Below are 15,467 nucleotides of genomic sequence, written 5' to 3' on the forward strand. Positions count from 1 at the left end.
ACCCTTTGTCTTATCCTGTTTTTTTAAATGAAAAGGACACTTTCATGTACTTTGATGACATTTTAAAGTTACACAATGTTCTTGAAGCTTTATGAGGGGGAGGCATTGTCATTACAACTTTAATCTAAAGGATTGCGTGTCAATACTTCCATGGTCCTTCCTCTTACCTTCCAACTCAAATGTTTATTACAGTAACGCAATTGGGTTTAAATGAACCGTAATGCCTGTTATGAAGTTAAACTAGTTTTGTATCAAATGAACTGAATATGTTTTTTTCTGTTCATTCTTATAATCTTTTAGTAAATAAAGGGGGAATTTATAGTTGATAATTGTTGTGAAAGAATACAGAATGTTCGAGATCGAGATCGAGATCGATCGATAGAGACAGAGAGAGAGACAGAGAGAGAAAGAGAGAAGTTCTAAAATATTAGGAGTTGGATGCCCATTCACTGATAATTTATTGCATTTCATGTACTTGTTCTGAAAGCTTTAATTATTTTTATAAGTTCTAGTATTTGGATTCACAGTTTACTATATGACCACATGACTTCCACCAGCAGTCCAAACAGATACAGATTTATGCTTTTATGATTGCTGTTTATTTTTTTATGGAAGATTAGTTGAATGTACTGTGTGTGTTTGTGTTTTTGTGTGAGAGAGATTCTTTTTTTTTAATCTATTTATCACTGTTTATGCATTGCATTACTTCTTTGTTTTGTGGGATCAAGTCTTAATCATGCAAGCTGCACTTAAACTTTTAGAAATGATGAACAACTGCATTGTTTGCAGTGCAAACAATAGTAGTTTCACAGTACTTTTGTTGAAAACAAACTTCTAGTATGAACACTGATCAGACTTACTAAAGCTTAAGTAGTATCCTGAGTCCATATTGGTGTAGATGATAGAGCTACAGGAAAGCTGGGCTTAAGACTGGATTAGGTTTGGGTTTTTGGACTGATTGAAAAGTTAACGAAATAGGCGTGGCGGAACTGTTATAGGGTGTTTGAACCTCTTCTGAACTATGCTATCCATGGTGGTTTTTAATCAATCTTTTCTGAGACTATGGACCAATCAAGATAGAGAGATTGTTGAGACCACTTGATCTTTTAACTATTTTGCTGCTGATCCACTTGGCATTTGTAGGGTTAAGAAAAGGTTTCAGTGGTCACTAAAGAATGCCTTATTTTTAATCAGGTGGGGTTCACCCATGATTCCTCTATTATTAGAATAATTTGGCTTCAAGGTTGCCTTTTTGGGAGGTTTCAACTTTCAAGTAACAGTACTGGTAGGGCTTGCTTTTGAGTGTGGTAATTGGAGAGCTTCTAAAGCAACCCAACTATGGCTCTAAAAGGAAATGCCCACTATCAGTCTTCTTTACCTTAAAAAATTGAATTTACTTTAAGGGAGTGAGGCACTATTAGAACAAAGAATTGAGGAAGATGAATTCATGAAACTTATCTAAAGTGAAAGTTGATTTGATTAAATTAAAGAGCCAGAATGTTAATTGTTCCTCCTTAGTAAAATGGTATCCGCCTTATAATTGTTCTCCATGTGATCTCCCAAAAAAAAAAAAATTATTGTTCTAGAACCACATTCTGTGTCAATCCAACCAGTTTCGTTCAGTAATTCACCAAGCCAGGCTGATTGGTTCTCTCATTGTCCATTCCTGCTTGTTGCTACATTCCCTTTTCAATACATATTAGGGGGACCAACCTCAAACCTGATGAGAATTTCAAACTTGAACAACTTTTTCAAGCTTTGTGTTAGCAACACTTGGAAAGATGGAATTTTTTTGGCTCTCAGTGTTGCTTAGTCCAGTGAAGATGCCTCAACTCTGAACTAGGGGAGGTTTTGGTCACAAGACTGACAGATACAGAGAAGTCAATATCCCCAATAGTAGTTTTTGTTAAGGCATCTTACTGTGTTCTTCTCTTTCAATGGATGTTGAGGTTCCATTACAGGGAAATCCCACCCATGGCCTAGACCACAAGCGCGGTTTTTCATGACCAAATGATTGTCTATAAGCCAAATAATAAGTACTTAAGTAGATTGATGTAACCACAGGGCAAGATGGGGGTAGTTGCCAGGTCCACCTACAAATTCTTCTTGTTTTTACAGAAATTAATGTAAAAAAAGGGTGAAATCAAGCCAATAAAGTATTCTAAGTGTTAAATGGTTAAGGACCCAATGCATGACTAATGAACCAGGCAAATAGAGACTCATGAATGACTAAAGCTAAGAACAAGTCTTTGAACATAGAAAATTAACTAGTTTACTGATTGACCAACAAAGTTACTGAATCAAAATATAAGAAATGAGCCATACAAAGCATAAAACCTATGAGAAAGAAGAAAAGAAGGGTATAGGAAACTAGTGAATTGATGTGAATCAAATTGAACTCAAATGAAACTGAATGGGACCCATCGCCCGACAAATTTTATCGATGTATCAAATCAGTGAGTTGGGTTGAATAAGGTATAATTTAAATTTGACCTTAGTAGACAAGAGAATGGAATCCTGTTTTGGACTCCACTAGAATCCTCAAAAAGTTGAACTTAATGTTCATTTAGGAAACCTCCCCCCCCCCCCCTCTTTTTCTTGTCTTTTAGGGGGGTAAAACATCAGCTTTGTCAACAAATCCCACTCAAGTGTTTAAAAAACTTGGTTATGCTTCAGAAGAGAAGAGCTTAACGTAGCTTTGTTTGGTTCCTAACTTGTTGTTTAAAGTAGATCTCTGGGTTCATAATTTGTTCCTCCTTCCATGAAATATCATGGTTTTAGAAACTATTATGAAACAGTTAATCTGAAGTGCTAATAACTTCACCCCCAAGTAGATTTCCTCTTGATAATTATTGCTTCTTCTGTTTTAATCTTCTCCCATTCTTTGTGGTATATATGGTGACAGCACATGGTACCACTAAGATAGCATGACATATCCACTGTTTTGCAAATTCTAGGGTTGAGATTTTCATTTCATTGCTTGGAAAATTCTTCAAATTGGATCTATCTCTAGAACTAGTAAATATAGGAGTAGAAATAGCCACTCCACTAAACAACATCTGAGCTAGGTAGGAAATAAAAACAGCATAGAGAAGCTTACAGTACCATATCCAAACAACACATTTAACAGTTAAAGACATGTGGGGGTGGGGGGTGAACCCAAAACTTTAAGGAATTAGGTGAAGAGAACTCCTCAAGTATATGTGATGGCATCCAACTCAAAAGCCCGAGCGTCAGAGTGGAGAAGCCCTTTCCAAGGTCATAAGCTCAGCAGCTGCACACTACTTGATTGATATAGGACTAAACTCCCATTCCATTCCTGGCCATAGAGCGCACTTCATACATTAATATAAATGCACTAAGGACCTGAACGGAACAATGTAGGACTATAGCTCTATAACAACCAACATGAAATCACTTCTTCTCTAAAATGCAATATGTTTTAGGAATAGTTTGGGTTTTTCTTCCTTTGTGCTTGGCACTCATCAAGTGATTGCTAAGTTGGAAACAAAGTAAAACTGAAAGCAGACCAGACAGTAAAACAAACATGGGAGTGATTCTTCTTTCTAACAGAAAACTTGACGGATCTAAAAAGACACATCATATCCTCAACCTGTTAGACCTTATATGATTCCACCGGAATAATTATCACCTCCAATTCATGGGCACCTCCAATTCCTCTAATAGGGGGGAGTGGACCCCACCTTGGGCAGGGGATAGGGTGGTCATTTCCCCCCCTATATGAGGAATTGGAGGAATTGGAAGGGGCAGCGAATTGGAGGGACAACGATTCTCTCCACCGTGATTCGTATAAGGTCGTATTGTTGGGTTGTGTATCGCATTTTGCAGAGCTTATGCAATTATTATTAAACTTGTATACAATTAATAGTCGGTTTTAAGTCCATTACACGTACAAGTGTAATATTATAAATATGTGGAAATTAGGATTTCTAGGGTGTCTATTTATTGTCTCTTTGAAGAAAACCTTAGCTGAGGATCACATAGGGAGATGGGGAAAAGGATCCTATCCACCCCACCCTTGGTTTTCCTATCGTTAAGCGGGGCTGGACGATCCAGCTCCTGCCACGGCTGGACAGGAGCCAAGTCCTTGAAATGGAGAGGTGTAGATTTTGTTGGTTGACAGAAAAGTCTCTAGTTCTCTTGTATAGATGTAGACATTCGTATCGAAGTATATTAAATTTCTTGTAATTGTGTGTGATTCCTTACTCAATTTCTTTCTTACCCAAGGACAACACCCAGCCGTCCAATGTGCATTGGGCACACGCCTGCTCACCCCAAATTTACCCTCAAGAATAATTGTTCCATTGATATAGGATTGGCAAGCCGATACCGATACGGATCGACAAATAGTTCCAATCCAATAGCATATTTTAAAATCATGTTCTACCAAATGTTGCTTTCAACCAGAAAAGTGTACGAGGCTCCCGTTTTGTGGGGTTTGAGGAGGATCATAATGTACACAATCTTACATTCTTACCCCCTGCTTTTTGTAAAGAGGCCGTTTCTAAACTTGATCCAATGGAGCAACCTTCACCAAGGCCCACCCTTTGTGGTTGCTTTCAATTAGGAGGAGGAAGGATGAAATTTCCATCTCTTCCTCTAATCAGCCAATCCCGATATCATATTTTAAAAAACAATGCTCCACCAAAAGTTGCTTTCAACCGGAGGAAGGATGAAATTTCCACCCCCCCCCTTCCCTAATGCCTAGTAAAGTTATAGATATTATAAGATATTTTGATCCACCACCTAATATGCCACGTGGAAGAATCTTGGTTTGTCTTGTATGTGGAGTGGACTCTAAATCTCTGTGCCAGTTGGACTGGTGACAGACACAGGTCCCGGAAGGCCGGAATCCACTAAGCAGCGTTTTTTTAATATACAAATCCTTCTAGGGAAGTCTGCCTCAGTCTTCCTTACCTTGCCACGTGTTTAGTGATAAAGTTGTGTTTGGATAATCATAAAATGTGAGCAAGTGTGAAAAAAAAAAATTTGGTAAGAAAAAAGAAGAAAAATTGAACATTTCACCGCCAAAAAATGGTTTTCTTGTGCCTTCGGAGCTTCACCAAAAGGGTTTGAAACAAGGTTTTAAAAAAATGGAATCGGAGTGCAGATTCCGATCTATTATTTGATTTATTTCGATTGGAATTCTTTGGAAATAGAGTAGAATGGACGAGAATCAGTTGGCATTGGCTGGATCGATCATGGATGATTCACTGATCCAATTCCCGATTCTTAAAACCATGGTTAGAAATGGGTATCTATGGAATTAGATGACAAGATTAATAATTTACTAATTTTGTCTTTCTAGAAGAATTACCACTCCCTGTTCACGCATGATTCTAAGAGTAAGTATCAGATCCATCAAATCAGCTGAACCATATCAGTATAGATTTCTAGTTCAGACACCAATTTGGATTGGCTGATTCGATTCGATCTGGATCACATCATGCGAACTGGTATGGACTGATACTTGTGGGTCAATAGGAATTGATACTAGGTCCAATACCAAAAAAACAAAAAAGATATTTGCAAGCTTTGCAAGCTAATTCTCAGCCAATACAATCCGATTGGGATCGGTATTGACGGAGACCGATACCTTCCTCAATACCAATTCTTAAAACCATGATCAGAGGTGACCATTGGGCCTCTTACAGTTTGTGGGCTTTCTTATGAGAAAACTGTAAAATCCAACTAATTTGATCGGAATCTGAAATAACCCCTTTTTGTGAAAAGGTATGGGGCTATAAAAAAAGTGCAAAACTGATGCACGTTTTCTCTTACAACCAAACATCAAAAACAATAAATAAGAAAACCTCATTTTCATGCACCCTCACATTCCCTTGCCAACCAGGTATTTTAAGGTTTATGTTTGGATGTCAATAAAAGAAAAATAAAAATATAATAAGACAAAAATCATGGTGATAGTGTGATACAATGATTGATTTGTGTTTTTTTCTCTTCAAATTAAGTGTTTTTTTGCTTTTCTTGGCATCCAAACATAGCTTTAGAGATGAATACTTTAGCATAAACCAAGAGTTCTCTTGAAGTTATTACCCCCACCCAAAAAACAAATGTCCACTTGAAGCCTCGAACAGGTAATCCTTATTAAATAAAGAGAGAGTGTTAACATTGGTGAATTGATCGATTTGAATCGGAATTGGTCAATGATTGATCCAATCGATTTTGGCCGATTCTATCATATTTCCAACTGATTTTGATCGATTTCAACTGATTTGGATAAAAATCAACATTGCTCGATTCCGTTTTTCAAAACCCCGGGTGTAAGGGAGGGAAGGGGAGATAGAGAGACGTGCTAATGTACCCTCACCTTAGGGCTCAAAAAATCTTGTTCTTTAAATGCAAGGAAAAACTTCCCACGCCAAAATACTATTGCCCTCTGCCCCTCTCCCGTGGGATCTTTAGTATTTCCTCTCTCCTATTGTGACCCACTTCCACAAATATTTTTTTCATATTTCTCTGAAAGTTTAAAGAACAGATATTTATTTATTTATTTTTGGTAGAGAAACAGATATTTATTTTTGAGGGTTTGGTAGTGTAAGAAGAAACTCTTACACCACACCAATGGTAGTGTAGAGAACGACACAATTCACATGAACCCACACAGTCACGACTCACGAGAGGAGAGAAAACAATAAAAAAAAAATTCCCCTTATTTTAGTATAAAAATACTAAAAAATAAAAAACCATTGGAAAGCATAGCTGGCTTGAGGCTACTACAGTAAAGCCTAGCCCTAAGAGATTGTGTTTGAGACCTCCTGCTCCTCATCTAGTCAAGGATTCCCACCCACAAATTTTTTTTTCTTGTCTAACAGTTCAAAGAAAAACCCAACCAGAAAAGTCTACAAAAGAACCTGAAGACAATACAGAGAAAGAATTTTCCATCTGCTCTCTGATCCTCTAATCATGGGATGGGCACATGAAAGAAATATTGGGGCCCTATAGTGGATTTATATCGTCTGGTTCCCTGACCGGTGCAGTTCTCTAGTGTCTCTCACAAGAGGGGGTGGGACCCACCTAGGGCACTTGACCAAACACTCTACCCGAGTGGGGTCCACCCTCTTCTTGTGAGAGGCACTAGGGAACCGCACCGGTCAGGGAATCGTACAAGAAAAAAATTCCCCTACAGTACCCTACTCAGGAGGATTTGATTTCAGTCAATAAGATCCACCCACGTGGCAAAATTAAAGCCCGTCTTTTAGGCTACTTTCAAAAAGTCAAAACAGCCCAAGTAGTTTTTTTTTTTCCTTAACCATACACTAGATGAAGCCCAGGGTCAATATAAGACATTTCAAAAGAATAATATATAAACCTAATCCATGGAATTCTTTGGCTTGAAGAGAAAGTTTTTCACAAGCAGTCCTATATAGACTAAGAATCATAAATTCAGACATTATACTAATTAAAATCATGCAAAGTTTGACCAAGGACACACACCCCCCAGATTAAACAGAATAAGGTGGTTTGTCATTTTTCCATGTGCACCCAATACCATTCTTCCCTCCTTGGGCATTTGACCAGTTCCATAAACCAAGTTGAGATTCTTCTTCAAACTTGTCTGAGATGCAACAATCAATAAAAACTAAATAAATGGAGCTACCTCTTTCTTTCACATTTCTAAAGACCATATTTTTATATCATTTCAACACAATTGTTTCCATAGTTTGGGATTGATATCAGTTTTGATGTTTATTGTCTCCACACGTGTCCAATGTGTTGCTGCAGACTAGCATTATTGAACCAAAACCACCAACAAATGCATTTGGAAAACAAGTATAAACAAACCAAATTCATGATAGTAGCAATAAAGTAGATCAAGCAATGTACACATTTGGTGTTTCCATTATATCTTATTATGACAGTTTATCAACATACAGGGATATCATAGTTTGAAGCATTTTTAATACAAGTCGATGCACAGCTTATTATGATCACTATCATTGCAATTCTCAGGTTCTCAAAAGCTGAGAATGAATGCGAAGTATAACAAATCCAGTGCATGAGTAACATTCAATGTCACACATCTTCAGAGGCACCAGCTAGTTCTTCGACATGCTGTAGCAAGTAAAGCATCACCTAGTTCCAGATCCAGGAAATGGGGATCCCAGCAATCAGTTAATTGTATACAACTAGTGGAACAGAACTCTGACCCCCTCTGTCCTCACATTTTGTTATTCCTTTCAAAATGAGTATGGATGACAATTCACGTATCTCCACCCCAGATTATTTGTACAAGTGGCGGTTGGCGCCATATAACTATATGTCATCCTCCTTCCATAGGTCAGATCATGTAATCATATACAAAGAAGAGGGTCTCAGGCATTACAAGTGGCAGGGTGTCGATGTAGAGATAGAAATGTCTCAGGTTCTCTTTTGCAAGAGTCACAGTGTCAACCACATCACCATTGCCAGTAAGAACCCATAAGTCATTCGAGTTAACTCTTTTTAAACTACCTCGGCAAAAGGGGCAGGACTGAGATCGCAAATTCCTGTTTAATTTTTGTAGCAAATATGTTGATAAGGTGTGAACTACTTGATGAGGAATATCATAAGAGAGTAAATCTGAATATGGGTTCAGTAGTTACCAGTCACGAAAGCAGCTGATGCACATGGAGTGACCACAGTTGGGCAAGACCATCTTGGTGCAAGCTTCCATACAAATCCCACATTCATCCTCTCGTTCTGGATCCTTGTTGGAAAGCTTCCACCTCTCTTCGGCTCTCTTCCTTCCTGAAATTTCAGGACATTCACCTTTCTCATTCTTGTCCGCCAGTTCAGTTAATTCACCTTCAAGTTGCCGAAGAGTAGGATATATGACAGCTACAAGATTGTTGGAAGAAAAAACTTTTCCCCTTTTAGAGAAAGTAAAACAGAGAATTGCATGAAGGATGTGAAACAGAGAAATTTCGGATAGATTATTTTATTTTTGGTGTTTTACATGGGGGAGGGGAGGGAACTAGAGGCAACAATACAGACCGTAGAATTCCTTAATAGTGGCTTTACTTTCCTTGGAAGATATGCTTGTCATTCCATCTAAGTATACCTGTTACAGTTTAAAAAGCCAACTTTGGTTGATCACTTGAAAGGAAAAGAATATAGAATATAATTGAAATTCATATTATTAGCCCTCGTAATTCTTTTAAATTTAAATGAGAGAAGTGAAAAACAGGGAGAATACCAACTGACCTTGTATATGACTATGTGAAGAAAGCCTAAATAGCTTGGGAGGGTTGTAAAACTGCAATCTATCCATTCAATTAAAAATACAAAGAAGGGTGCAAATGGGCTGTAAGTCAATCTCATCTGCAGATATTCCCCACCACAATCCCTAGGGAGAGCTGCAGCTCTACAAATTCAAAAACCAAAACCAGAGTCCAAATTAATCTGCATCTATACCAAAAGCATATAACTCAACCCTAAACCAAGTAAAATAATATAAAATCTCGAAAAAAAAAAAAAAAAAAAGAGGGATGAAAGGAAGAGAAGCAGGGAGGTGGAAGCTGGCCATCTGCAAACTTGACAACCCAGATGAAAAATTCAAATTAAACTGGGCAAAGACCAGAACCAGCCAATTGAACTACAATTAAACTAACACACAGTAATACGAATCAAACCCCCACCCCCCATCCCCTCCCAAAAAGAGAGAGAGAGAGCAGAAGAGGAAAAATGGGGAGTAGGGCATAGGGGAAGCAAAACCATAAGCAATTCTCATGTTTGTCAGAGTACGCATTGTAGAAGTACAAATAGGTTTTTTCTAAGAAGCAATTCTCTTCTCACAAAGTAGATGGTTATGCTAAAAGGGTTTTTGGTTTTCTCCGAGTTTGGAGGACAAGAGTTTAAGAGGGGGAGTTGTAGATGGTAGATGGTAGATGGAAAAGGGTTTCCTTTCTGTAACTTTGTAGAGCAGTTCGAACGGGAAATATTTTCAAAGAAGAAAAATGATGAATGCATTAAAACGGGCTCGAAGATTGTCTTGTCTAAAATCACTTCCCACCATTAGCTCAGACAAGGAATTTTCTGCAAAACAAACATGAGAAACCGAAATGCAAGTCCAATACCAATTTCATTTCGTTAAAAACTACCACAATGCACTCTTTTCTCGGCACAACAGAAAATACTAAGCTTTTCAAAAATTTAACAACAGAAAGCAAAACACACGAATCATCAAATTGTGAAAGAAACCAAAAAGAAGAAAAGGGAAAAGAGTTGAAAAAGAACTTACAGGCTATTAGCATGTTGTACATCAGCTTCTAAAGCTTTGATGGATTCCCTGTAAGAAGATCTACTGGGCTGCTCCTGCCACATTTCCTCCTGGACTTCTACCTTGCGTTTTCTGGTAAGCTTAGAGAGAAGAAGAAAAAGAATCACAAGGAAGACAAAACTAAAAAGGGCGGGTGAAAAGCAGTCTTTTTTGAGAATTTTCTGTTTGTGAGAGAGCTTTGGTTGGGGAAGGTCGGGAGAAAGCTGAAGAGAACTTTTAAAAGGAGAGAGAGAGAGAGAGAGAGAGAGACGATTGCTTAGGATTGAAACCTCTTCTCCACTTAAGAAAAGAAAGGGATGCCTTTCCTTACTTCCTTTCTCCCCTTGATAATTTGTTCCATTAATTTATAATTTTCATCTTCCTCTCTTATTACTCATTAGGGCATAAGAAAATCTGTGTGGAACAGTGGAATTCTACTCTGATCTTTATATAATTTTTTAGAAATTATTTATATGACATTGCATTCAATATTAGGAATAATAAATAATACATGGAAGGAAGTAATCCATTATAAGAATTAATTCATTATAAACCCTAGCCTTCCTCTACACAAGACTAGCCGACCAGGTCCCCACTCCCCCATTCCCCACCAGCATAATGGACTGGAACAACAACCCAAATATCTTGGATTGGGTCTGGTCTCATTAGGGATTATAAATTGGAATCAGATCGGATGAATCGGCACAATCCGGTTTTCAAGGGCTCAAGCAAATTTCCAAGCAATTCCGGTTGATTCCCAACCAATTTTGATTGATCAGAAATGGAATGAAATGAGAGTTTAGTCTCAAATTGGTCTAGTAGTGTGCAACTGTTGAATTTATGGTTTTACATAAAGGGAGGGGGAGAGGGACCCCGGTATATCTTTGAGGTGAGTAACTAAGGTTGTGTTTGGTATAAATTCTCATTATAGATTAAGGGTTTAGAATTGATTTTGAAACAAGAAAATAGAAAAGAATTGGATTTTCTTAATGCGTTCTAGACCCAGAATCTATTCAAGGAATGCATATCAAACGCAACCTAAATTTGACAGGTGATCTATTAGAGAATTGCCTACTATCCGACTAGCAGACCACAAAACTATGAAGTATTTTTGGAGTGGTCCACGGGGTTAGGTTAGAGTCGACTATCTCTCTCTCTTGGATGGATCGGTCCCCCCCCCCCCCCCGGCACCCCGGTTGAAGTTTTCACAATTTTGGTTGTCATTCTGGTTTCTTTTGAGTCTTTTTCTTTCTCTTTTGTAAGAAGAGAAGAGAATACTTGTGCCCATGCTGTCCCTAAATAGGTTTTGTCGTACCCTTAATTATCCTGGTAGAAGAACTCTTTCATGATGATCTTCTTACAATTGTTATTTCTCTTTTTACCTTTTCTGGCCTTATAAATTCCTTTGCTACTGAATTTTTTCGTGAAAAAAAAAATCAATTTTAATTGAAACATAAACCTAAGGCACCCTTGCACCCGTGCTTTGCTCAACCACTCAATCATCGAGAGTAAAATAAAAGGATTTTTTAGGTGGATCTCTAAGAAAGCGAACTATGTCACTGACGTCCTAGCTAGGAGGGCCCGTTCTTTGGTAAGCAAGAACGTTTGGCCGAGTTCCAACCCTTGGCTCCTGAAATTATGTATTCAGGATGCTAATGTAATTGCTTCCCAAGTTCTTAAATAAAACAATTTCTTACCCAAAAAAAAAAAAAAGAAAAGGAATTTTACTATTTGTTTTTTTTTTGATAAATATTTTTATTGTAAGTTCACTAGATCATTGGGCACACGAAAAAAAAATGCGATAAATTTTTGGGCACATGTTCTATGTGCCGTAGAGTAGGCTGCGCCCAGACACATGGGCCTGCCACTCAGGGGGGCAGGGTGGTCATTGCTCCCACCCCTATGTGTCTGGCCGTAGCCTGCGCCCTCAATTCAGAGAACATTCTCCCATTTTGGGTGGGGGGAGGATAGTGATAAATTTTGTTAGGGAAAAAGTTTTTCTGTCCTTGAATGTACCCTACACCACTAAACAATTGTGTCTTTCTCTTTTCCTTCCCCTGTGTAATGACTTCTGTCCTCCTCCCTTTAATTATACTAAAAACTAATTAAAAAAAAAAAGAGAGAATGTTCTCTATAAGGGAGTGCAGGGACCACGCATGCACATAGCAGCCAATGAGAGCATGTGTAGGCATCTCAGGCGATGAAAATTGCCTTTTATGGACAGCTGTGCCAATTCACATTTGATTTTGTAAGTTCCTACTTAGGGTGTCAAAATTCAACCCGAAGTGGTTAGACCAATCACAATAATAACTGAACCAAATTGATTCTCTTAGGGCCCGTTTGCCAGATAAAAGTGGGATAGGCAAAAAAGGATGGAAAAAATGTACTATTCCCCCACAAACTACCAAGGATGTGTGTGTTTGAATAAATGAAATGAAAAACTTACAGACAAGCTCATTAAATGCATCTTGTTTGGTGAGGTGGCATCCCTTTTTTCCCCCTCCCATTCATTTTCAAAGTAACTTTTGATTTTATTCTCTCATCTTCCTATTTCTTTTCTTTCTCATGGAATCCCACCCTATGTCTATTTTTTTTTCTCTTTCTCACTAAATCCCATCCCACTACAAAATACATATTTCATTATTTTATTTTATTTTTTTTTCTTGTCAACCCAACCCACAACATGAGGAATCCATCCTCACAAATTTCCCTTTTTATCCGGCAAACAAACGGGGCCTTATGAGTGTATTTGGTTTAGGATTTTATAAACCAATATGCAACCAAAACTGACTGGACCAACGTTAAGACAGATCGAAACTGAAAATTTAACAGACCGAGAGCGGTAAAATAAAACTAAAAAAGAATTTTATTTTATTTTTTTTGTATGTGAAAATGAAACCGAATAAGTAACAAATCAACAAAGAAATGAAAACCCAAAATCTATCAAACCAAAATCAAACTCTTTTTAGCGATTTTGACTTCAATTTTGATCGATAATTTACAAAAGAAAAAAAAAAGATTCCAACCAATCGAAACCAAATTGAACCGGACAGTTTGACAACCTCTACTTCCCATGATGAGACAACTGAAAAAAGGAACTCATTAAAGAGTTGATCTACTTTTTTTTTTTTTTGACTCGGTGACATATTGAAAGGGCAGTATACTGACTCTATCTACTCCATCATCTCCAGATTGGAACAGAGAGGGTTGGTGAGTGGGTCCTATCCACAAGAATCTTTGACTTTTCTTCCATAATGTTACTGTTTACACGCGATCATAACGACTACACGTCCTCATCCTGTGGGCCCTGGTGTCGCTTTGCCCATTCTTTATCTCTCTCTCTCTCTCAAAAGTGCAACACACAGCTTTGGCTGTATCCATCTTTCGCTTGTTTCCCATTTTCCTCTTCCCAAATCCAAAGACAGGACAAATTAAAAACATGGGATAATATCGGTAATTGGGCCGGACTGGTTACCTTGGACCCATTACTTTTATAGAATTTTTAATCTTTTTTTTTATTCTTATGACCTAAAGCCATGTTCCAAGTATTGATACCCTCCCTCTCATTAAAATAAAAAAAAGAAAGAGAAAGAATGTCACCCGATAGTGTGCTGTGGCTTAGACACAATCAAATGTGAAATGATTGGTATACCCCTACCTTTCCATGGGGGTAAGGCGGTCATTTTATACTCAATTGTGTCTGGACACCGGTACATGCCACAATACACGACCAGGTGGCATCCATTGAAACTCTCTTAACTGATTCCTATCTGAATTGGTCGATTCGACCGATCCGATTTCAATTTTTGAAAAACTCTTTCTCTCTCTCTTTTTGTATATATGTGTCTTAATCTCAAAAGAAGGACCTTTAAAAGTGTATGTAGGGATAAAATACTTCATTTGGTCTCACGCATGCAATGAATAAAGTTGTATAATACCAACATGACTATAAAAGATACATTAGGACATAATAATATAAAATGCAAGATGGAATCTTGGTTGCTTACATTCATGGACAAGTGATCTCATTGTAGCCATAGCTTTGTCTTCCATTATGGGCTATTTTGATACGGGCCTACTAGCCAACTAACCATTGGGCCTGGCCCTAGCCCCTAGGTATGTGTGTCAAAATGCCTACTTTGCTTATTATAGCTTGGTGGGCTTTCATGGATCTGGACCACTATCACACCAAACGTCCCTCTCTAAGCTTGTACCGTTCTTGCAATAGATGCACTTACTTAGTTTAAGACCAATGCTTGCCCGTCTCATCCATCGCCCAATTTGGCTGGCTGGTACGACAGGCATTGGGCTTTTCATTACTTTCACTGGCTTCAAGCCCACCAAGGAGTGGGCCTCGTGGGTCCGAATTCTTCCACCTCGGTTAGACTCACAGCTTGTGGCTCAACGAACCCGGTTTTCCCACGAGGGTTTGTAGGGTAAGATGCAGAGCCCAAGGTTTTGGCTTGGAGGGGTTGGGTTCCTTATCAATATCCTATGGGCTTATGAAGAACATCAATGGTAGTATGATTTACGCTGATCCAACGGTTGAAAATATTGTATAAATAATTCCATTTAAGACAGTAGCTAGCTTATATATGTTTTTTTTTTTGTATAGAATTTATTTTCGTTTTCTTCTCCAACACGGATTGTGTTAAATACTAAAATCTGAGGTTAGAGGTTTTTCTTTTGGGAGAAAGAACGCCACCCGATTGTGCATCTGGGCGTGTACCTGGGCCCAGACATAGTCGGGCACAAAATTACCAGCACGCCCCTGCCTTTCCATGGGATTGGGGCGGTCATTTTGCACACAGGTGTGTCTGGGCGTAGGTTCACACGGCCAGACGCATGACCGGATGACGTTCTTTTTCCCATGGGGGTGGGGCAATCATTTTGCACACGGGTGTGTCTGGGCGCAGGTTCACACGCCCACACGCACGACCAGATGACGTTCTTTTTCCCATGGGGGTGGGGCAATCATTTTGCACACGGGTGTGTCTAGGCGCAGGTTCACACGCTCTGACGCACGACCGGATGGCGTTCTTTTTCCCATGGGGGTGGGGCAGTCATTTTGAATACATTTTATTCATTCATATCCGGGTCCTCTCCAGGGAGGCCATCGCCCAAGGAGCATCCAATGGTTGGGTGCATGTTGGGATGCGTGCCTACATGCGTCTCAAAGCACATGCCT

At 38.6% G+C, this 15,467-nt stretch overlaps 1 protein-coding gene across 4 annotated transcripts in view; it reads right to left on the bottom strand.

The window, feature by feature from the left end:
• Window positions 1-15,467, bottom strand: part of LOC122670992 (E3 ubiquitin-protein ligase AIRP2-like) — a 29,733-nt gene that overhangs the window by 8,744 nt on the left and 5,522 nt on the right. Inside the window, exons 1-6 of one of the 4 annotated variants that reach the window (XM_043868062.1) lie at window positions 10,262-10,481; window positions 9,226-9,385; window positions 9,016-9,082; window positions 8,625-8,859; window positions 8,366-8,528; window positions 8,053-8,122 (exon numbers count right to left, since the gene is read on the bottom strand). In XM_043868062.1, coding sequence (XP_043723997.1) covers window positions 8,066-8,122; window positions 8,366-8,528; window positions 8,625-8,859; window positions 9,016-9,082; window positions 9,226-9,385; window positions 10,262-10,344 — 765 coding nt within the window. In that variant the 5' untranslated portion in view covers window positions 10,345-10,481 and the 3' untranslated portion in view covers window positions 8,053-8,065. Of the gene's footprint in view, window positions 1-7,849; window positions 8,529-8,624; window positions 8,860-9,015; window positions 9,083-9,225; window positions 9,386-10,261; window positions 10,482-15,467 lie in introns of those variants that run through there. The other 3 variants (XM_043868061.1, XM_043868060.1, XM_043868063.1) reach the window with 3 other exon arrangements.

Source organism: Telopea speciosissima, chromosome 8 (assembly GCF_018873765.1).
Source record: "Telopea speciosissima isolate NSW1024214 ecotype Mountain lineage chromosome 8, Tspe_v1, whole genome shotgun sequence".
NCBI classification, from domain to species: domain Eukaryota; kingdom Viridiplantae; phylum Streptophyta; class Magnoliopsida; order Proteales; family Proteaceae; genus Telopea; species Telopea speciosissima.